The sequence below is a fragment of the Pan paniscus genome, chromosome X (assembly GCF_029289425.2).
Source record: "Pan paniscus chromosome X, NHGRI_mPanPan1-v2.0_pri, whole genome shotgun sequence".
In the NCBI taxonomy this organism is placed as follows: Eukaryota; Metazoa; Chordata; class Mammalia; order Primates; family Hominidae; genus Pan; species Pan paniscus.
In genome coordinates, this window is record NC_073272.2 from 56,164,024 (window position 1) to 56,187,443 (window position 23,420).

General features: G+C 44.4%; 1 protein-coding gene across 1 annotated transcript in view; it reads right to left on the reverse strand.

Annotated features, from left to right (window-relative positions):
• The window catches only part of ITIH6 (inter-alpha-trypsin inhibitor heavy chain family member 6), a 43,170-nt gene extending 21,050 nt beyond the window's left edge, over window positions 1-22,120 (reverse strand). The window contains exons 1-5 of the mRNA XM_003807153.4: window positions 21,974-22,120; window positions 20,807-20,961; window positions 15,792-15,902; window positions 14,703-14,950; window positions 12,385-12,554 (exon numbers count right to left, since the gene is read on the reverse strand). Coding sequence (XP_003807201.3) covers window positions 12,385-12,554; window positions 14,703-14,950; window positions 15,792-15,902; window positions 20,807-20,961; window positions 21,974-22,075 — 786 coding nt within the window. The 5' untranslated portion in view covers window positions 22,076-22,120. The remainder of the gene's footprint in view (window positions 1-12,384; window positions 12,555-14,702; window positions 14,951-15,791; window positions 15,903-20,806; window positions 20,962-21,973) is intronic.
• Between the last annotated feature and the right edge of the window lie 1,300 nt (window positions 22,121-23,420).

Sequence of the window (23,420 nt, forward strand, 5' to 3'; positions counted from 1 at the left end):
GCAGCGGAGGCACGGTGGGCAAGAGCATTTCTGTGTGTTGGGGGAGGGAGAGCGCAGCTATTGTGAGGCATTGACCTCAGTGTTGCCCTCTTAGAGCAGTAAAAAAAAAAAAACTGAACCAAACTCGGCTGATGCCTGCATACGGAGGGAGCATTCAAAACAGCCCTAGCTACACGTGAATTACCCATGTCAGCATGTCAGCAGTTGGCACTTGAGTTCCTGCAAGCCTCACCACCATGGACTAAAGTGCTCTAGGGCTCTAAATAAACTTGAAAGACAGCCTAGACACAAGGACTGCAACTCCTAGTAGGGGCCTAGTGCTGAACTGGGCCCAGAGACAGTGGACTTAGGGGGCACACAACCTACCGAGATAGCAGCTAGGGCAGCTAAGTGAGTGCTAGCATCACCCCTCCTCTAACCCCAGGCTCCACAGCTTGTGGCTCCAAAAGAGACCCCTTCATTCTGCTTGAAGACTGGAGAGGGAAGAGTGGAAAAGACGTTGTCTTGCATCTTGTATACCAGCTCAGCTGCAGCAGGATAGGGCACCAGTAAGAGTCGTGAGGCCCCCTTTCCAGGCCCTAACTCCCAAACCACATTTCTAGACACACCCTGGGCCAGAAGGAAACCTGCTGCCTTGAAGGGAAGGACCCAGTTCTTGCTGCATTCTTCACCTGCTAAATGAAGAGCCCTTGGGCCCTGAATAACCAGCAATAATGCCCAGGTACTACATTGAGGGCCTTGGGTGAGACTCTGAGACTTGCTGGCTTTAGGTGATGCACATTCCAAGCTGCGGTGGCTATTGGGAGAGTGCTTATGTTTTACAAAAGTAGAGGAGAAAGTAAATTGGACACTGTTTTGAAGCTTAAGTACCAGCTTGGCCACAAGGGTATAGAGCATCAAGCAGGCTCTTGAGGTCCTAGATTCTAGGCATGGGCTCTTGGATGGCCTAGAATCCAACTTCCGGGCCTGCCCTAGGCCAGAGAAGAGCCTACTGCCCTGAAAGGTGAGGCTAAGGATAGGCAGTGTATACCACAAGCTGACTGAAGAAACTTTGGGCCTTAAGGGAAAATCGGTGGTTGTCTGTCAGTACTCCTTGTGAGCCTGTGGTGGCAATGGCCATGAGGTGAGGCTCTTCTGCCTTTGAAAAGGGAAAGGCAGAGTGAGAGGAAGTGTATCTTGTGGTTTGACTGCCAGTTTACCAGCAGGACAATAGAACACCAGGTAGAATTCTAAGGAGTTTGACTCTAGTCTCTGGCTCCTGGATGGCACCTCTGGATCCACCTAGGGCCTGAAGGAACTCACTATCCCAAAGTGAAGGACACAGGCCTGGTTGTTTTTGACACTTTCTGATTGTACAGCCCCAGGGTCTTGAGTGAACATAGGCGGAAGCCAGGATGTGGTTACAGCAGGCCTTGGGTGAGACCCAGTACTGTGCTGGCTTCAAGTCTGACCCAACGCAGTCATAGGTGGTGGCCACAGGAGTGCTTGTGTCAATACACCCCCTGCTTCAGGTGGCTCACAACAGAGAGAGAGAGAGAGACTCTGTTTGGGAGTAAGTAAGGAAAGCGAATTAGTCTGCCTGGTAATGGAAAGAATTCTCCCAGATATTGTCCAAGACCATCAAGACAGTACTTCTATGAGTCTGCAAGAACCACAGCATTACGAGGCTTGGGGTGCCCCCTAAAGCAGATGCAGCTTAGATCACAACATGTATGTACATTTGAATATCTGGAAAGTCTTCCCAAGAAGGACAGGTACAAGCAAGCTCAGACTGTGAAGACTATAATAAATACTTAACTCTTCAATGTCCAGACACAGAAGAACATCTAAAAGTATCATGACAATCCAGGAAAATATATGACATTACCAAATAAACTAAATAAGTCACCAGGGACCAATTCTGAAGAAATAGAGATATGTGACCTTTCAGACACAGAATTCAAAATAGCTGTGTTGAGGAAACTCAAAGAAATTTGAGATAACACAGATAAGGCATTCAGAATTCTATCAGATGAAAGTAACAAAGAGATTGCAATGAGATTGCAATAATTTAAAAGAATCAAGCAGAACTTCTGGAAAATGCAATTGACATACTGAAGAATGCACCAGAGTCTTTTTTTTTTTGACAGAGTCTCCCTCCGTCACCCAGGCTGGAGTGCAGTGGCACGATGTTGGCTCACTACAACCTCTGCCTCCTGGGTTCAAGCGATTCTCCCGCCTCAGCCTCCCGAGTAGCTGGGATTACAGGCATGCACCACCATGCCCGGCTAATTTTTGTATTTTTAGTAGAGACAAGGTTTCACTATGTTGTCCAGGCTGGTCTCAAAGTCCTGACTTCAAGTGATCCACCCGTCTCAGCATCCCAAAGTGCTGGGTTTAAAGGCATGAGCCACTGCACCCGGCCTGCACCTGAGTTTTTTAAAAGCAGAATTGTTCAAGCAGAAAAAACAATTAGTGACTTACAAGATAGGCTATTTGAAAATAAACAGTCAGAAGAGACAAAAGTAAAAAGAATAAGAAGCAATGAAGCATGCCTACATGATCTAGAAAATAGCCACAGATAGGCAAATCTAAGAGTTAGTGGCCCTAATGAGGAGATAGAGAAAGAGATAGGGGTAGAAAGTTTATTCAGAGGGATAATAACAGAGAACTTTCCAAACTGAGAGAAAGATATCAATATCCAGATACAAGAAGCTACCAGAACACCAAGCAGATTTTACCCAAAAAAGACTACTTTGAGGAATTTTATAATCAAACTCCCAAAGGTCAAGGATAAAGAAAGGATCCTAAAAGCAGCAAGAGAAGAGAAACAAATAACAGACAATACATCTCCAATATTTCTGTCAGCAGACTTTTCAGTGGAAACCTTTAAGGCTGAGAGAGTGTCATGACGTATTTAAAATGCTGAAGGAAAAAACTACTTTTACCCTAGAATAGTATATCTGGAGAAAATATCCCTCAAACGTGAAAGAGAAATAAAGAGTTTCCCAGACAAAAAAGAGCTGAGGGATTTCATCATTGCTAGACCTGTCCTACGAGAAATGCTAAAGGGAGTACTTGAATCAGACAGTAAAGGATGTTACTGAGCAATAAATAATCATCTGAAGGTACAAAACTTACTGGCAATAGTAAGTACACAGAAAAACACAAAATATTATAACACTGTAACAGTGGTGTATAAACCACTCTCATGCTTAAGTAGAAATACTGAATGATGACCTAATCAAAAGTACTAACTAAACAACTTTTAAGACATAGTACAAGAAGTTACAAATAGAAACAACAAAGAAATAAAAAGCAAGAGGATGAAGTTAAGGCATAGAGTTTTTATTAGTTTTCTTTTTGTTTGTTTGTTAGTGCAAACAGTGTTAAGTTGTTATCAGCTTAAAATAATGATTAATAAGATAGTATTTACAGGCCTCATGGTAACCTCAAAACAAAAAACATACAACAGATACACAGAAAATAAAAAAGTAAGAAACTAAATCATATTACCAAAGAAAATAATCTTGCTAAAAGGAAGACAGGAAGGAAAAAAAAGGACGAGCAGACCACAAAAAGTAGGAAAACCAATAACAAAATGGCAGGAGTAAGTCCTTACTTGTCAATAATCACATCGAATGTAAATGGGCTTAACTCTCCAATCAAAAGACATAGAGTGACTGAATGGATTAAAAAAAATAAGACCCACTGATCTGTTGCCTATAAGAAAAACATTTCATCTATAAGACACACATAGACTACAAATAAGATGGAAGATGATATTCCATGCCAGTGGAAACAAACAAAAAAGATGAGGAGGAGCCATACAGAGAAAAAATCTATAAGAAGAGACAAAGAAGGTAGCAATATAATGATAAAGGGGTCGATTTAGCAAGAGGATGTAACAATTGTGAAAATATATGTACCCAACACTGGAGAACCAAGATATATAAAGTAAATATTATTAGAGCTAAAGGGAGAGATAGACTCTAACATGATAATCGCTAGAGTCCTCAAGACCCCACATTTGGCACTGGACATCTTCCAGGCAGAAAATCAACAAGGAAACATCAGACTTAATCTGCACTATAGATCAGAAACCTAATAGATATTTACAGAACATTTCATCCAATGGCTGCAGAATATGCATTCTTTTCTTCAGCACATGGTTCATTCTCAAAGACAGACCATATATCAGGTCACAAAGCAAGACTCAAAATTCAAAACAATTGAAATACCATCAAGCATCTTCTCTGACCACAATGGAATAACACTAAAAATCAATAACAAAAGGAACTTTGGAAGATATAGAAATACATGGAAATTAAACAACATGCTCCTGAATGAACAGTGGGTCAATGAAGAAATTCAGAAAGAAATTAAAAAATTTCTCGAAACAGATGACAATGTAAAGACAACATGCCAAAACTTATGAGATACAGCAAAAGCAGTTCTCAGAGGGAACTTTATAGCTGTAAGTGCCTACATCAAATAAGAAGAAAAATGTAAACAACATAATGATGCATCTTAAGGAACTAGAAAAGCAAGAGCAAACCAAACCCTAAATTAGTAGAAGGAAACAACTAATAAAGATTAGAGCACAAATAAAGAAATTGAAGTGACGAAAACAATAAAAAGATCAAGGAAACAAAAAGAGTTTTTTTTTTAAGTTTAACAAAATTGACAAACCTTTACCCCGACTAGTTAAAAAAAGAGAAGATCCAAATAAATAAAATCAGAGATGAGAAAGTAGACATTACAAAATGATACTGCAGAAATTCAAAGGATCATTAATGCCTACTATGAGCAATTATATGCCAATAAGTTAGAAAATCTAGAAGAGGCTAGAGAACCCAGAAATAAGGCCACACACCTGCAACTATCTGATTTTCAACAAACCTGACAAAAACAAGCAATGAGGAAAGAGTTTCCTATTCAGTAAATGGTGGTGGGATAACAGGCAAGCCATTTGCAGAAAAATGAAACTGGACCTCCTCATACCATATACAAAAATTAACTCAAGATGGTTTAAAAACTTAAACGTAAAACCCCAAACTATAAAAACCCTGGAAGACAATCTAGGCAATAGCATTCTGGACATAGGAAAGGGCAAAGATTTCATGATGAAGACGCCAAAAGCAGTTGCAACAAAAGCAAAAATAGACAAGTGGGATCCAATTAAACTAAACAGCTTCTACATAGCAAAGAAAACCATCAACAGAGTGAACAGACATAAGAAAATGTTTGCAAACTATGCATCTGGCAAAGGTCTAATATGCAGCATCTATAAGGAACTTAAACAAATTTACAAGAAAAAAAACAAGCAGCCACATTAAAAAGTAAGGAAAGGCATGAACAGACACTTCTCAAAAGAAGACATACATGCGGCTAACAACCATATGAAAAAAGCTCAACATCGTTGATCATTAGAGAAACACAAATCAAAACCACAATGACACACCATCTCACAATCAGTCAGAATGGCTACTGTTAAAAAGTCCAAAAACAACAGATGCAGGCAAGATTGCAGAGAAAAGGGAATGCTTAAACACTGTTGGTGAGAGCATAAGTTGGTTCAACCACTATGGAAGACAGTGTTGCAATTCCTCAAAAACCTAAAATCAGAAATAGCATTTGACCCAGCAATCCCATTACTGGGTATATAATCAAAGGATTGTAAGTTTTTCTATTATAAAGACACATGCACATGTATGTCCATTGCAGCACTATATACAATAGCAAAGACTTGGAATCAACCTAAATGTCCATCAATGATAGACTGGATAAGAAAATATGGTACATATACACCATGAAATAGTATGCAACCATTCAAAACAATGAGATTATGTTTTTAACAGGAACAGAGAAGAAGCTGGAGGCCATTATCCTTAGCAAACTAACACAGGAACAGAAAACCAAATACTGCATGTCCTCAATTATGCGTGGGAGCTAAATAATGAGAATACATGGACACATAGAGGGGAATAACACACACTGGGGCCTGTCAGAGCACCCTCTGGAGGGTGGTAGGAGAGTGAGAATCAGGAAAAATAACTAATGGGGTTGGACACAGTGGCTCATGCCTGTAATCTCAGCACTTTCAGAAACGGAGGCGGGCAGATCACCTGAGGTAAGGAGTTCGAGATCAGCCTGACCAACATGGAGAAACCCCATCTCTACTAAAAATACAAAATTAGCAGGGCGTGGTGGTGCATGCCTGTAATCCTAGCTACTCAAGAGGCTGAGGCAGGAGAATCGCTTGAACGCAGGAGACCGAGGTTGTGGTGAGCCGAGATTGCGCCATTGCACTCCAGCCTGGGCAACAAGAGCGAAACTCTGTCTCAAAATAATAATAATAATAATTAAATAAAAATAACTAATGGGTACTAGGCTTAATACTGGGGTGACAACATGGGGTGTCTGTAAAACAAACCCCCATGACCCACATTTACCTATATAACAAACCTTTATGTGTACCCTTGAACTTAAAAGTTAAATTAACAAAAAGAAAATCTAGAAGAAATGGACAAATTCCTAGACACATACAACCTAACCATCACTGCAGCGTGAAGAAATTCAAACATGAACAGAACAATAACACGCAACAAGAACAAAGCCATGATAAAAAAATCTCCCAGTAAAGAAAGGCCCAGGACCTGATGACTTCACCACTGAATTCTACCAAACAGTTAAAGAATAACTAATACAAATCCTACTCAAATTATTACAAAAAATAGAGGATGATGGAATTCTTCCAAACTCATTCTACATGGTCAGTATTGCCCTGATACTAAAACCAGGCAAAGACACATCAAAAAATGAAAACTATAGGCCAATGACTCTGATGAATATGGATGTGCATGTCCTCAACAAAATACTAACAAACTTAACTCAATAACACACTCAAAAGATCATCATGACCAAGTGGAATTTATCCCTGGGATGCAAGGATGGGTCAACATATGCAAAGCAATCAATGTGATACATTATATCAACTGAATGAAGGACAGAAACCATATGATCATTTCAATCGATGCTGAAAAAGCATTTAATAAAACTCAACATTTCTTCATGACAAAAACCTTCAAAACACTGGGGATAGAAGGAACATACCTCAATATAATAAAAGCCATATATGACAGACCCACAGCTAGTATCATACTGAATGGGGAAAAACTGAAAGCCTTTCCCCTAAGGACTGGAGCACGACACGAATGCTCACTTTCACCACTGTTATTCCACAAAGTACTGGAAGGCCTACCTAGAGCAATCAGACAAGAGAAAGAAATAAAGGGCATCTGAATTGGAAAGGAATAAGTCAAATTATCCTTGTTTGCAGATGATATGATCTTATACTTGGAAAACCCTAAAGATCCCACAAAATATATTAGAACTGATAAACAAATGCAGGAAAGTTGCAGGATACAAAATCAACAAAATAAAATCAGTAGCATTTCTATATGCCAACAGTGAACAATCTGAAAAAGAAAATTAAAAAGAAACCCTATTTATAATAGCCACAAACAAAATTAAACACTAGGAATTAACTTAACCAAAGAAGTGAAACATCTCTATAATGAAAAGTATAAAACACTGTTAAAGGAAATCGAAGAGGACACTAAAAAATGGAAAGATATTCCATGTTCATGGATTGGAAGAATCAATATTGTCAAAATGTCCATACTACCCAAAGCAATCTACAGATTCAAAGCAATCCCTATCAAAATCGCAATGACATTCTTCACAGACATTGAAAAAACAATCCTAAAATCTAAATGGAACCAGAAAAGACCCAGAATAACCAAAGCTATCCTAAGCCAGAAGAACAAAACTGGAGGAATCACATTATCTAACTTCAAATTATATGGCAGAGCTATAGCAAAAAAACAGATTGGTACTGGGATAGAAACAGACACATAGACCGATGGAAAGGAATAGAGAACCCAGAAACAAATACACTAATCTATAGTGAACTGATTTTCAACACAGGTGCCAAGAACATACATTGGGGAAAGAACAGTCGCCTCAATAAATGGTGCTGGGAAAACTGGATATCCATATGCAGAATAATGAAACTAGACCTCTCTCTCACCATATACAAAAATCAAATCAAAATTGATTAAAGACTTAAATCTCAGACCTCAAACTATGATACTATTAATACTACAAGAAAACCTTGGGAAAATCGCCAGGGCATTGGTTTGGGCAAAAATTTCTTGAATAATGCCCAATAAGCACAAGCAACCGTAGTAAAAGTGGACAAATGGGATCACATCAAGTTAAAAAGCTTCTACACTGCAAGGGAAATGATAAACAAAGTGAAGAGACAACCCACAGAATGGGACAAAATATTTGCAAACTACCCATTTCACAAGGGATTAATAACCAGAATATATAAGGAGCTCAAACAACTCCATAGGAAAAAAATCTAAAAATCCAATCAAAAAAGGGCAAAAGATTTGAATAGATATTTCTCAAAAGAAGACATACAAATGGCAAACAGACATATGAAAAGGTGCTCAACATCACTGATCATCAGAGAAGTGAAAGTCAAAAACTACAATGAGATATCATCTCACCTCAGCTAAAATGGCTTCTATCCCAGAGACAGGCAATAAGAAATGCTGGCGAGGATGTGGAGAAAAGGGACCCCCATACACAGTTGGTGGGAATGTAAATTAGTAGAACCATATGGAGAACAGTTTGGAGGCTCCTCAATAAACTAAAAATTAGAGCTTCATCATACAATCCGGCCATTCCACTTCTGGGTATATACCCCAAATAAAGAAAATCAGTGTATCCAAGAGATGTCTGTACCCTTCTTTTTCTTACAGTGCTGTTCACAATAGCCAAGACTTGGAGACAACCTAAGTGTTCATCAACAGACGAATGTATAAAGAAAACGTGGTACATATACACAATGGAGTACTATTCAGCCACAAAAAAGAATGAGATCCTGTCATTTGCAACAACATGAATGGAACTGGAGATCATTATGTGACATGAAATAAGCCAGGCACAGAAAGACAAATCTCGCATTTTTTAGATCACTCATCAGTGGGATCTAAAAAATGAAAGCCATTGAACTCATGGAGATAGAGAGTAGAAGAGTGGTTACCAGAGGCTGCGGGGAGTGGGGTAGTGGGGAGATGGGGGGGGGAAGGCAGGGATGGTTAATGGGTACAAAGAAAAGTGAGAAATAATGGATAAGACTTAGTATTTGATAGCAAGACAGGGTGACTATAGTCAATAATAATTTAATTGTACATTTAAAAATAAGTAAAAGAGTATTAAATGGATTGTTTGTAACACAGGGATACATGCTTGAGGGAATCGGTACCGTGTGATGTGATTATTACGGATTGCATGCCTGTACCAAAACATCTCACTTAACCCATAAATATATACACCTACTGTGTACCCTCAAAAATTAAAAGTAACAACTTTACTAAAAAGCAAACCCAATGTCTGTATTTTGAGTCTCTTGGGACTGCCTTCCCGGCCCATGAATGTCACAGTTGAACCTGGATGACTTCTGCTGTCTTCAAAAGTCGTTTCCCCTGCGATCTGTGACAGTGAACTCTCCTTATTCTCCTACCGCCTCTGTCTGCCCACTCCCTTCGCAGTGCTTCCCATTATTTGTCAGGTCAAAGCATGAAAAGAAAATGATTATGCTGGTGCAGCTCAGTGGAGTGAACTGCTGGGGACTGGGGCTCTGGGCAGGCTGTGTGCAGTTGATGGGGCAGCTGAGGGTATCCATAGCTGCTGGATTGGGCTGCTTCACCCTAGCTTTGCCTTCAGGGATTTTCCCTTCTGGCTCCACACATGCTCCCTGGGTGACCTCCCTTTGTCACTTGGCTTCCACCACAGAACCCCTATCAATCACTCTGCATCTCTTCTCCTGTCTAGGGCTCCCACAGTTGCCCCTCACCAGTGGGTGCACACTCACTGTTGGACATGTGCCCCAGGATGTTTCAAGAAGCCTCTGATGCATCCTGCCCAAGCAGTGAATTCGTTGTACTGCCCCCACGTGGCCCTTTTATGCCTTCCTGGTCAGGGGCACCATCATCCACATGGTCACTCTGGAGACAAATCTGAGTGTTGCCTTCAATCCTCAGGTGGCCCCCATTCCCCGCAGCCAATCAGCCTCCTGTTGCTTTTCTCTGCTGGATACTTCTCCAGGCCACCCTCCTCTTCATCCCTAACTGACAAAGCCCAAGCTCAGGCCTCATTCGTCTCAGGTTTCCTTCTTCTACTGCGACCTCTCCCATCCATGCTGCTTGGAGGCAGTGGCTGGGACCCTGTAAACACGACCTCACAATGTCATTTTATCTCATGGCTCCCTGGTCACCTACAGGACAAATCCCATGTTCCTTTCGTTGCCCTGCAGGACTCTCCAGCCTTCTATGTGGCTCTTTGGGTTTTTCATCTCAAATCTCTGCTCCAGAACGCCAAGCTATTTGCAATTCCATACACACGTTTGGTGAGTTTTAGCCTGTTTCTTTTTTCGTGCAGCCCCCACTTTGCCGGAATGCCTTTCCCTTCCACAGGCCCCCTCCCATGGCCCACTTTTATTCATTCCGTAACACACAGGTCAGCCTTGGTTGCCTTCAGGGAGCCTTCTGGAACTGGCTTTCCTCTTCATTATGGCTTCCATCTTACCTTGTGTGTCATGGAAAGGGCACTTCTACCTTAGTGTCAGTATTGGGTTTCTGCATCTCACTCAGAGACGATAAGTAGGCTGTGTGTGTGATACCCTTCCGGGTTCCCAACGTTGGCCAACTCAAGGTATGACACAGATTAGGTGCCCAGTGAGCCCCAGCGGGGTGGATGATCTGATGAGGTGCTGGGCTTTGAACGAAGGGCACACTCAAGTAGGAAGAGGGGGATGAACTGAGTGTTCCTGGCAGGGTGTCAGGAGGGGTAAGGGCTCACGGTGCATGGGAGTTCCTGGTTGTACTGGTCAATGCTTCCATCTGTATTTCAACTGCAGGCAGCTGTGTTAATGGTAAAGCATAAACCTGCAGAGGCATACCTCCATGAGCTAAACACACCCACATGACAGAACACCAGGTTAAAGCCCCTGCTGCCACCTGCTGGCAAGGTACCCTTGGCTCCTATCCTGGCAGGAGAATAACTTTTATTCCTCCTGCACAACAGACTGAGCCACACCTCTGTGCCTCTGCAATGCTGTTCCTTCTCACTGCATGCCTTTCCCTTCACCTTCTCGACCGACTTGCAGATATATCCCATTCATTTTTCCCATGCTTACTTAAATTCCAACTCCTTTAGGATGACGGCCCTGAAACCCTCCTCCACTGGCACCACGACAGAACCCATGACACACTCAAACACAGCACCTAGAACATTTGATGACCGACAAGGCTCTGTGTATCTGGGTGCTTCAGGATGGGGTGATGGCAGAGGGAGATGAGTGGCTGTGTCCGACTCACTTCTGAGTTGTCAGAGTCAATGAGTACAGGACTGGCCTAGTTCACATATTCATTCAACATATGAATGAATGAATGTTGCATGAGAAAACGTTTAACCATAGGTCATTTTTAGTCCAGGGCAGACAAACGAATTGTTGGTGGACTGGAGTCATCAAGGAGGAGGTGTTTCGGCAGTGTTTCAGGAACACGAGGATGCTGAGCAGTGGAGCAAGGAGGAAGAAGTCATTCTCAGGGCAGTGGCCACCATGAGCAAATGCTCACACAGAGGAGAGGCAGGCTCGGGTGTTTTGGAGAAAGGTGTGATATGGTGTGGGGCAGCTGGAGGGTGGTTTGTGTGCTGGGGTTGAGAGTCCTGTGGTGGGAGAGGCAGAGTGGAACCAGATGTCTCAGGCTGCCCCGCCATCCTTGTGCTCAAGCCAGGGCCCTGGGATCAGTGCTCTGTGCTTTCCCATCTGGGAGAGTGTGGGACCTCTGCTCTTTCTTCATGAATGTGGAAACTCAGAATTGAAGGACTCTCTGTTTAGGCAGATGGCTCCACTGAAGTAATAAGGATTGTTAAAAGCCGAGAGAGAGCAAGGAAGCCCAAGAGAACACAGGAGAGTATAGGAGCTGCAGAACGCGTGAGAATCCATAAGCTTAGGTGCCCAATTAGTGGCCAAGGGTTTACTTTGCAGAAGGACTGTTTTCGAGCAGGCTATGACTTGATTTAGTTAGGGATGGGTCCTTTGGGCACTTGATTCACTGGAGACAGTTCCAGGTCTCCAACCCTTTGGGGGATTCGATGTGCCTCCCAAGGTTGAAGCCGTGTGTCTTTTCACGTCAGCCTATCCTTGTTCACTAGCCCTTGCTTATCTCTAGGGAAACTGGTGTGAACAGCTGGAGAAGCCTAATGCTCAGGCCTGTCTGACTCCAGAGCCCATCCTCTCTCCTCTTCCCCAGGCCCCCTCACCTGCACGTCTCCAATGATGTCCTCCATGACCACATCGTACTGAACCAGAAAGTCAGCCATGATGCCTGACCCAGAGATGGACGACTGGTCTTGCAATGTCGGGCAGTAGGTGATTCGGACACAGGTCTCTCCCCTCTCGATCCTGGTGGATGGGGGTGAATCCACCTCACCTGTATGGGTGGGGAGGATCGGGGCGGGGTGGTACAGAGGACTCGAAAGACAGAAGAACCAGGGAAAGGGCAGCACAAAGGGTGCTATCTGGGGAGGGTGAGAAGTCTAACTCTTCCCCAAACCTCTGGTGCCTCCTGCCTACATCTTTCCACCTGCCCCATGCTCCTCTCCCAGTCCCACAGCCAGCTCCTCTCTGCATCCTCCATTGAGCCCAGCCGGACAGACCCAACCTGGCCATCAGCTCCCAGGCCCTGGCAATGTGGCCCTCACTGGCAACCTCACCCTGCCTCATTTTCCGTGCAACCTGGGGCCAAGTCTTTGGAGGCGTGGCATGTCCGGAGGTACACCAGCAGCCCTCGCCTCCTCCCAGAGAGGCAGTGCAGTGAGTGTGTGTCCAGGAGACAGACAGACACACAGACAAGGTCTAGGTCTCCTCTCATCCCCCCACTGCTGTGGGAAACAGCAGCCTAGCAAGGTTGTCCTCTGGGTCGGATTTCATATTTCTTCTTCCCTCTCTGCCTTCTGACTCTGGGCATCATGTGTGTGAACAAGCCTTTTAGAGTCTCATGAAATCACAGATGACTCTCTAGTCCCGAATGTTTGCTGAGCTGGCCACAAGATCAACTCCTCTGGAATCCAAGACAAATGTCCATTTAGAAATGTCACTGTGCCTCCTTTTTTTCCAGAAAATGGAAACTTCGGAATTCTGCTCCCCCTCCTTCCTGCCACAGCTGTCAGGAAGCTCAGGGGCACACTGAGCCCCATACTCTCTGAGGCGCCTGCTCACATACATTCCCTTGGCTTCCTTCCTCTCAGAGCTCTTTGTTCTGTTTTCTCCCCCACAGGATTGGTCCTACCCTCTGTTTTAACCTTTAAGGAGAATGGGGGAGGGACCTGCCATTTATAGCTTAGGGCTGAAGAGTGCGGCCTGCCCGGACTCAAATGGCCTGTGGGTCCAGGTTCCAGCTGCTGCTGTGTGTCCCTGGACAAGCGACTCATTCTGTCTAAGCTTCTGGCTCCTCATCTACAGCACAGGCATGACCACAGCTCCTACTTCATAGGCAGTGCTTGTGGGAAATAAATGAGGCCATTCATGTAAAGCGTTTGGAGCCATACCTGCATCTCAGTGAGTGCTACCTAATGCTAATGAGTAGAATGATCGTGCAATCTTCTCTGCACCACGTAGTTGGGAGGGAGGAATTCTCTCAAAGTCTCACAGTGGTCCTGAGCTGTAGATGGCATCTCGTCCATTTTACAGATGGGAAAAGTGAAGTCGAGCAATGGAGTGACTGGCTTTGATCGTCCCACATTAGGGGAGTGTCAGCACTGGGATTTGGATCCAGTCTGTGTGTCTGTCTGTGTCTGTTACATCCACTGTCCACCCAGTGCCTCTCTGGGTCAACAGAGTCGAATGAGTTGGGACCTCCAATGCTAAACAGCTTTGGAGGGGCTGCCACATGAGCCAGGGTTGTGAGCAGGCCAGCTCCGTGATTCTCCAACCTGGCTGGATGTCAATGTCACCTGAGACTGGTTGATGACACAGCTTCCTGGGCCCCACCCCCATGCTACTGAACTAGACCCTGAAGTCTGGGCTCCAGGAATCTGCATTTCTAGGAGCCCATGTTGTGATTCTGATGTAGCCAGTCTGGGCTTCCAAAACCTCTAGGTGATATTTGAAGCAAACCTCTGAGGCAGGATGCTTCTCTTCCCTCCAGGGCCTGAGATGGTGTCCTCCAGGGAGCCTGCACTTGCTGTGCACTCACTGTCCTGCCATTCTCAGTGGGGATCCAGGGAAAAGCGTGATTTGGCCAGTGTGGCTTCTACAGCCTTCAACATGGTTAACATATGATTTAATTTCATTAGCCCACCCAACAAACCCTCCCTTATCACTGATTTTTTTTTTTTTAGGGAAATCAAGAGTCTGGGAAATTTCTAATGTGCCAGGTCATACAGCCTGTAAGGACCAGGCCAAGGTTAAAATCCAAATATTTTCACCTTCAAACATGCCCTCTTCTCACTGAATCAGGAAGGAACTTGGCAGTGAGTACAGAGCAGAAGTGGCACTAGAGGGAAACCCAGTGGAATCGATAAGGTTTTCATTCAGTGAAGGCCAGTCTGATGGGTGACCCATAGTGCTGCCCACATACTTGCATGGGCATTGGTGCGCAGACGGCTGGTCCTCAGGGGTGGTATGTGCACATAGGAGATGCCTGTCCTTTCTGACACTGTAACCTCTATGCTCAGCCTCTTCACCAATTGGCCGGGCCTCAGGCTCACCACCAGCTGGTACTGGCCCTGGTGCCGCTGAAGCAGTTCCTCATAGGCCAGGGAAAAAGTCACCTCTGTGCCTGCTGCCAGGCTGGTGGAGATGCGGAACTTCTCTGATTCCCGGTCCCTGGGCAGGAAAGGGAGGATGGTGGGAAGAGAAAGGGACCTTCAGAGGAGTACAGGGGCTGTTAGATGACCTAGTTTTGCTCCCCCCAACCCTGGTCCCAGCCGACCTGACTAGGCTTCTGGTTCAACTGAGTCACTGGCCCATGGTCCATCATCCATGCATCCACTTATCAGTCTCTCTCTCCCTCCCTCCCTCATTCAGCCTCCTAAATATTCTGCTTGAGAAATTATCTCACAGGTGGTCCACCCTTAAGGGAACTTAGTCCATCAAAATCGGAATATAGAACAGACCAACTAGGGTCTAATGATTCATTTTACAAAAGAGTTTTCAATTTACATACAATGCCTCAGCCTCTTCAAATAGACCCTCCCACTATCCTCTCCCCTATGCTTTTGAAGGAGCTTGTTTATATGGCAGTAACTCAGTTTGCTGGAGCCAAAGCTAAAGTGTTTGCTCCATGAAACTCTCTTGGAAGCTGGGAGGAAACACTGAAGGAAGACAATACATTTCTGCCCGCTGAATGGAACTCAGGAAACAAAATTCAATTTAGAAAAATCTCACTTGCATATAACCTTCCTGGAAGGTGCCAATTCTTAAATAAGCCACAATCTGCTGACAGTAGAAAAGTAGAAATGGGGAAGTAAATTTCCATTTATTGAACACCCACCCTGTTACAGGCTTTGATATTCATTAACTCACATCATCTTCACATGATCCTATGAAGTAGAGGTCATGTCCCCACTCTGCAGAGATGGAGACTGAGGACCAGAGAGAACGTGCATCTCCCCTGATCACACAGCTAAGATGATTAAGTCATGTTTTGGACTGGATGGGGCCTTACCTGATGCCTACATGAGCAGCTGTCTTTCCCTGCTGATGGGCTTCTTCATAGATTTTCTTTGCCTGGTGCTTCTCTTTGACTTCTGCAATGTAGACTTTATTGTTGATGGTCCTAATGGGGCAGGAAAGAGGAGGGACAGTAGAGACACAGAAAATAAAGAGTTGGTCAGAGACAGAGAAAGAGACACATGAGGTAGAAAGAGGAGGGTAGAGATAGGGAAAGAGAAAGAACAACACAGTGCCATAAAGCCCCAGTGTGAGCGGCAAGAAGAGAAGAAGAGGAAAGGAGAGGGAGATAACAGAGTGAAGTAGTTATCATTATCTCCATTTGTCAGATGGGGAAATAGAGGCCACACAGCATATGGTGGATCTGGTTGTTAGAGTTTTGTGTTTCCCAAAGTGTTGAATGAATTCTACCTTTTGGCACACAGCATAATTTTAGGTACGATATAACCGAATATTTTTATTATAATTGTTATGTATTTACAGTAATGTTTCTTAAATTACAACTAGCACATTAAACCCATGATCTCATAGATATTGTTGCTCAGAATAAAACTAACTCAGATCATCTCAGAAAGTATATCTATTGAAAAAATATATTGGGTAAATAATATGGCCATATTAATATAAAAATATATTAAGTAAATACTGTGGGTGGTATAAGTGGTAAAAATTGTGAAAGAAGTGTGCAAATTGCTACAAAGTCTTCTGGGCCTGACTAGGGAGGAGGCCTTGTCCTCAGGGAGCTCAGAGACTGATGAGTTACAAGCAGACTTGCTTACCCCCATTCTCCCCATTTCTCTAAGGAAGGTAATAAAGTGAAAAGAAGCTCAAAGAAGGGAGAGAACACTTTTGCCCAAGTCTTCAGGAAAGGGTCCTAGAGAAGGTAGTCTTGAAGCTAAGCCTGAAAGACAGGGAGGATATGGATAAATAATCCTCACTGGCCATGCCTTCTCAGTTTCCTCTGTTGGCTCTTTCTCTTCCTAACCTCTAAATCTTTGGAACACTCCAAGGCTCTGTTGTCAACCTTTTATCCTCTCCCCTCCCTCCCTCTCCCCTTCTGTCCTCTATTCTTTCTACATTGGCTCTCTAGGTGATGTCATTTAGCACCATGGCCTTAAATACCATTTATATACAGATGCCTACCAAATATGTATCTCCAGTGTGGACTTGTGCCCTGAACTCCAGACCCATCCAATTTCTTTTTTTAAAAATTTTATTATTATTATACTTTAAGTTTTAGGGTACATGTGCACAATGTGCAGGTTAGTTACATATGGTGGCACATATACATCATGGAATACTATGCAGCCATAAAAAATGATGAGTTCATGTCCTTTGTAGGGACATGGATGAAATTGGAAATCATCATTCTCAGTAAACTGTCACAGGAACAAAAAACCAATTTCTTACTTGACATCTCCACTAGGATGTTCCATAGACACCTCAAGCTGAACATATCCAAAACTGAGCTCCTGACAACTCTCCCCTCCCAAATCTGCTCCTCCTCTGGTATCTTTGTTTCAGGACATAGTTGCTCAGCTAAAAATCTTAGAGTCATGTTGGATTCTCCTCTTTGTTTCACAATCCACATCCAATCCATCAGGGATATTCAGCTCCATCTTTAGAAGACATCTACAATCTGACTGACTTCTTACTACTTTATTTGCTGCTGTACCCCTGGTGTCTGGAATATGGCTTGGCACAGAGGAGGTGCTCAACAATTATTTGTGGAGTGGACATCCTGGACAGACAGCAGGAAAACACAGAATGTGTTTCAGGGGACAGCAAGTAGTTAAATTTGACTGGAGTGGAGGGGCAGGGAAGGGAGGTATGGAGAGAAAGTTGGAGTGGTTGAGTGGGCCTAGAGAATAGGGGGCTTTGAACACAAGACTCAATGAGCTCATACAGCAGCAAAGACTTTTTGCCATGGAGAATGGAGAGTCTTGGACAAATCTTGAAAAGGGGAAGGATGGATCAGAGCTGGCCTTTGAGGAGTGATAGTTGGGTGTCCTAGAGAAAGTTAGTGCAACTCTGTAGGACGCAAGTACAACAGTTTCCATTTTACAAGTGGAGTAACTGAGGCACAGGTATCAGGAAGTTGCTTGACCAAGGCAGCAGCTTCCAGGAGCACTGGGGGAAGATAGGCTGGTGGCAGAAGAGACCACTCAGGGAAGAAGTGTTTCTAGGCAGTTGAAACAGAGTATTGCTGTGGCTGGGCTAGTGTGGGGGTGGGCCGAGTTGGCACCTCCCCAAGGTCTCCTGGGGGGTGAGGGGGGTAGGGTGGAGCTGGTCTGGCAGCAGGACACTGGAGCCTCTGTGTGTGTGCTGCCTCCAGCCAGCATACTTTCCACAGAGTCTGCCCAAGAACATTTCCTCCAGCCTGCTTTGCTTAATTTTTTTAAAAAAAATCTGTGGTGTTTTTTTCAACTGAAGCAAAAATCCAAATTCTGCCTGACTACTTGGCCCTTACATCATTTGACTGCCAGCTTCTCTGGTTAGCCCCCCATAGTCCAAACCCACGCCTGCTCTTTTTGGTCCTTGATTCCCCGGGGTCCCAACATGCAATGATCTTGGTCCCTTCAAATCTTACCCATATGGAAATCCTGCTTTCAGGGAGCCCTCCTTGACTGCCTCAGCACTTCTACCCCAAACTCCCTGGCTCTGACTCCATACCAATCCCCTCCTCTAACCCAATCCTTCTCCAGGGGAAGTGCCAGGAGGTTCTTGATGGCACAGCCTAGGCCCACCCCAGGGCTGCTGTTTGAGGTTGTACAGATTATTGATGGCACAAGAACCTCCCAACTAACAGGGACAAGAGGGGCTGAACAAGGGTGGATATTCTGCTTGTGCTGGGCTCACTTATCTGGTAAATCTGATAGTCCCTCTACCCAAATCCAGGGGCCTTTTTGTAATTCACACTAAAGTGTGATACTGGCTACTGAGGCCCCACTAAGCTTTCCCTTTATCTGCTCCAGCTCCCTTGTTTATCACCTCAACAGGGTACTGTCATCTACCAGGTCTAACAGGCCGAAAAAAGGTAAACACCATCTATATTTACTTACTCTCCACTACAGTCAGGTTGTTTCTCTCTCGATAGTCTCTCAGATCCACCACCACTGTCCTGCTCCCACCTTCAGCAACCCCTACGTGGATTCTGCCCCTGTTTGCCTACTCAGCTCCTGGCCACCTAGCCGGCCCCTCCAGTCTGCTACCACTTCACAATCACCTCTCCTTGCTTAAAACCTTGCCATGTCTCCTTATTATGGCCCACACTTATTTCTAAAGAGGGGTGCACATGTCCCAGGGGATGCTGGAGACAAATCGAAAGGGAGTGGAAAAATAATATTCATACTCTATTTTAGGGCTTTTTCCTTATCCTTTAGGGATTAATATTTATATGCTTCATAATGTACCTAATATATTTGCTCAGCAGTATATTTATATAAGCATAAATGAATAAGTATATATGTTTTGAGAGTATAGGATCAAGTTTTTCCTGATAGGTGTGCAAACACATAAGATGGTTTGGAGACCATTAAGTGAGACCCAAGGAGGTGCTCTAACATTGAAAGTCCTCCACAGCCTAGTCTTTCTCTGCCTCTCACATCTCACTCTTCTACCACTCTTCTACCTCTTGTCTGTCCCTGACAGTACAGTGACACAGAAGTACTTGCAGTTCCCCTAATTAAGGGAACATTTGTGCCTTTATTCCTTTTTCCTGGATTCCTCCAGTCCTGCCCTCACCCTGGTTGCCTGGTGAAGATGTCCTATTTCAAGCCTCAGTTTAGGTGTTATCTCTATGAGGTTTTCTCCACCAGCCTGGGAATAGGAAACCCACCATTGTCTTCTGGTCCACCTCACCATTCCAACCATTCCACATTCAGACTTCAGTTTTCCCCAGCATACTTTATTAAAGTAATCTACTCACTGCTCCCCAACCCAATGCTCTTTTTTAGAGACAGTCTCACTCTGTCACCCAGGCTGGAGTGCAGAGATCATAGCACAGTGCAGCCTCAACTTCCCATGTTCAAGCAATCCTCCTGCCTCAGCCTTCTGAGTAGCTGAGACTATAGGCATGCACCACCACACCCTGCTAATTTTTATTTTTTTTCTAAAGATGGGTTCTCCCTATATTGCCCAGGCTAGTCTTGATCTCCTGGCCTCAAGCAATCCTCCCACTTCAGCCTCATGAAGCTCTGGGATTACAGGTGTGAGTTACTGTGCTGGGCCAGTTTCCTTTTTTATATCCCCCCTTAAATTGTGAACTCTCTGAGACTAGGGACTATATGCAGTTCACCTTCCTCTTTCTGTTGGACTCAGCACAGTGTAAGTCACACACTCAGCACCAGGAAATGTTTGTTTAAAAAGCAATAAAGCTAATATTATCAACTACTTAATATGTGCCTGGAGCTAATTTTAGCATATGTTTCCATGTATATTAGTTCATTTAATCCTTGAAAGTGAGTTCTGGCCGGGTGTGGTGGCTCATGCCTGTAATCCCAGCACTTTGGGAGGCCGAGGTGGGCAGATCACGAGGTCAGAGATTGAGACCATCCTGGCTAACACGGTGAAACCCCGTCTCTACTAAAAGTACAAAAAATTAGCCGGGTGTGGTGGCATGCGCCTGTAGTCCCAGCTACTTGGGAGGCTGAAGCAGGAGAATCGCTTGAACCTGGGAGGTGGAGGTTGCAGTGAGCTGAGATTGTGCCACTGCACTCCAGCCTGGGCAACAGAGCAAGACTCCATGTCAAAAAAAAAAAAAAAAAGAAAGAAATTAAAAAAGAAAGTGGGTTCTAATTTTATCCCCATTTCGTAGATATGTAAAATGAGACTCCCAGAAATGAAGTAACTTGCCCTGGGTCCCAAACTGGCAGAGCCAGGATTCAGACTCAAGAAGTCTGATCTCAGAGTGCATTGTCTTAATCACTATGCTCTGCTGACAGAATAAGCACAAGAATGAACAAATATATGCACAAATGAATGAAGTGGTGACTTTGGAAGCAGACTTACATAGTGAAATTGGAGATAAAGGCAAGATGAGGCAGATCCAGGTCAAAGATGGCTTCATGGGCTTCAGCATGTGGATTAAACAGGACAGAGGTGACCAAGGTGTGGGCATAGCGAGACACCACCGTGGAGCGCATAGAATAGCTTGTCATTAACAACTGAGAGAGAAGACAGGAGGAGGTGTTTTAGGTAGACTATGTCCTCAGCCTAGATGGGCTAGTCTTTGGGAACCCAAGATTCCTACACAGGCCTCAAAGTATACAGGTGGATAAACTAAGGCCTAGAGAGGGAAAACAACCTCTGTCATCCATTTGGTGGATCTGCCTGATTACTTCAGCAAGCTTTATCAAGTCTCAGAACCCAAGACTCACAGAAGATTAGAGATCAAGGGACCTCTCTGGACAAGCACTTCTCTAACTTTGATGTGCACATGAATCTCCTGGAAAGCTTGTTAAAATGAAGATTCTGATTCAGCAAGACTAGGGTGAGGGCTGAGATTTTATCTTTCTAAAAAGCTCCCATGGAATGATGCTGCTGCTACTCCACAGATTTCACTTTGAGTAGCAAGGCTTTAGAATATAGCAGAGCATCCGCCATTCATTGAATCCTACTCTGTCCAAGGCACTGTGATAAATACTGATTTTTTTCTTCTTTAGGATCTCAGGTGTAAAGAGTTGCACTTATAAGCACAATCATGCACTGCAAGCATGGTAAGTATCTGGCATCCATGATGAGGGCACACAGCAAGTACAATATCTATCTTCTTCCTCTCCTTTCTTGAGGCAATGGTCCCTCTATCTACCCACACGTGATGCAGAGCTAGTTCCTTCCCAGTGTGGGGCAGTGGGAAATGAGGATGATTTGAGATCAGACGGTTCTGCCACTTCCTAACTGTGTCTTAACCTTGGAACCTCTGTTTTCTCTTCTCTGTAATGGGGATAATAATATAGCCCAGCTCACAGAGATGCTGTGAGGACTAAATGAAATAATAATTCTGGGACCCCTGGTGCAGCACCTGACATGTGCTCAGCAAATAGTACCTCTTTTCTCTGGCTCTAGTTTCTCAGTCATAGGACTGAAGAAACACACTGAATAACCTTCCCAAATTTCCCCCAAGAAGCTAATTTTATCACAAATCCCCAAGCTTTTTTCCCTCATCCCAGAACTGACCTTTGTGCTTGATGAAGCGGGGACAGGGGGTCCCTGGTATGTCAGTTCAAGAAGAATGGTCAGCAAAAAGCTGACACAGATGAGGTACCTCCACCCAGACATGATGCCACCTCTGGCCTGGATCTGTTGTTCACATCCAGAAGATCTGAGCCCGATCTCCAAACCCTTGCTCTTTTAAACCTCCAGGTATCCCTTCTCTTGAGAGGGAGGGACCATCCTGAAGGGTGGGGAAGGCTCTGAATGTGGCATTGAGGCTCACACAAGCCAGGATTGTCCAAGAGCTGGGGCTGGCATCTTGCCTGGAGAAGGGCCAGTTCTACGCTTCCTTTTTTCCCCTCATCCAGCTGTAAGATGAATGGAAACTAAACATACCAGAGTGCTGGGTCTGTCTGTTTGCTGTGTTGGCTCAGGGTGGGGTTTTTCTTTCCTATAAACATCCACAGGAGCCCAGTAACTGGGGCCAGAGAAAGGTCACTTAGCACTGATCATCTTAAAAAGGTAGTGGCGATGAGAGAGGGATTGGCAAGGCAAGCCCCCAATACTGGTCTTCCCTGGTATTGACTTTAGCCTAGTGCCGGGAGGGACTTACTCAGGATCCTATAACAATTTAGGGGTCCCATAGACATAATAAGACTTACAATCTCTAGAATAGCCAGAGGCCAAGACAGGCTGGGGCAGGACTGAGAAAGAATATAACACAGTGGTTTCAAAATACAGGCTCCAGACCCAGACCACATGGGTTTGAATCTCAGTTCTGCCACTTACTGACTGTATAATATTGAGCAAGTTAATTAACCTCTCTGTAGCCTCAGTTTCTTCATCTATAAAATAAGAATAGTAATAGCACCTACTTCATAAAGTTCTTATGAAGATTAAGTGAGTTTGTACTTTTAGAATGCTTGGCACATGGTAAGTGATCAGTAAATAGCTGCTAGGAGGAGGGCAGGATGAGGCATGACAGAGATCAAAAGTCTGGAAAGCTCCCTGTCCTCGGAGACCTGAGTGGAGGGAGAAGGGAGGAGCTGAGGTGCTCTGGACTCAGGATCTGCAGATCTTGTGGAGGGTGGGGGTGAGGAATGGGGCTGAGAAAAAGGAAAGTACTTGAAGGTCTGCACAAGGACTATCAGCCTCAGTCAGAATCCTGCCGACCCTGGCCCTCCGGCCTCTACCCATCCACACAGGGAGCATAGACAGCTCCAGTACTTACTCTCAGGGGCAAAATCTCTGATGACATTTTACAAATTGCCCCAGGAACACTCAGATTTGTCCTAGGGCATTTGGCATCCCAACAAAGTCTTCTCATTCTGGCATCTGTGGGTCCCAAAACCTGTCAGTTGCCACCTCCCACAAGTCCGCACCAAGTTTCCTCTCAGGATTTCCTCACGAGGGAGAGTCCTAGCTAGAGAACAGCTCTGCTTATACAGCAACAGAGAAAACTCCCATTGGC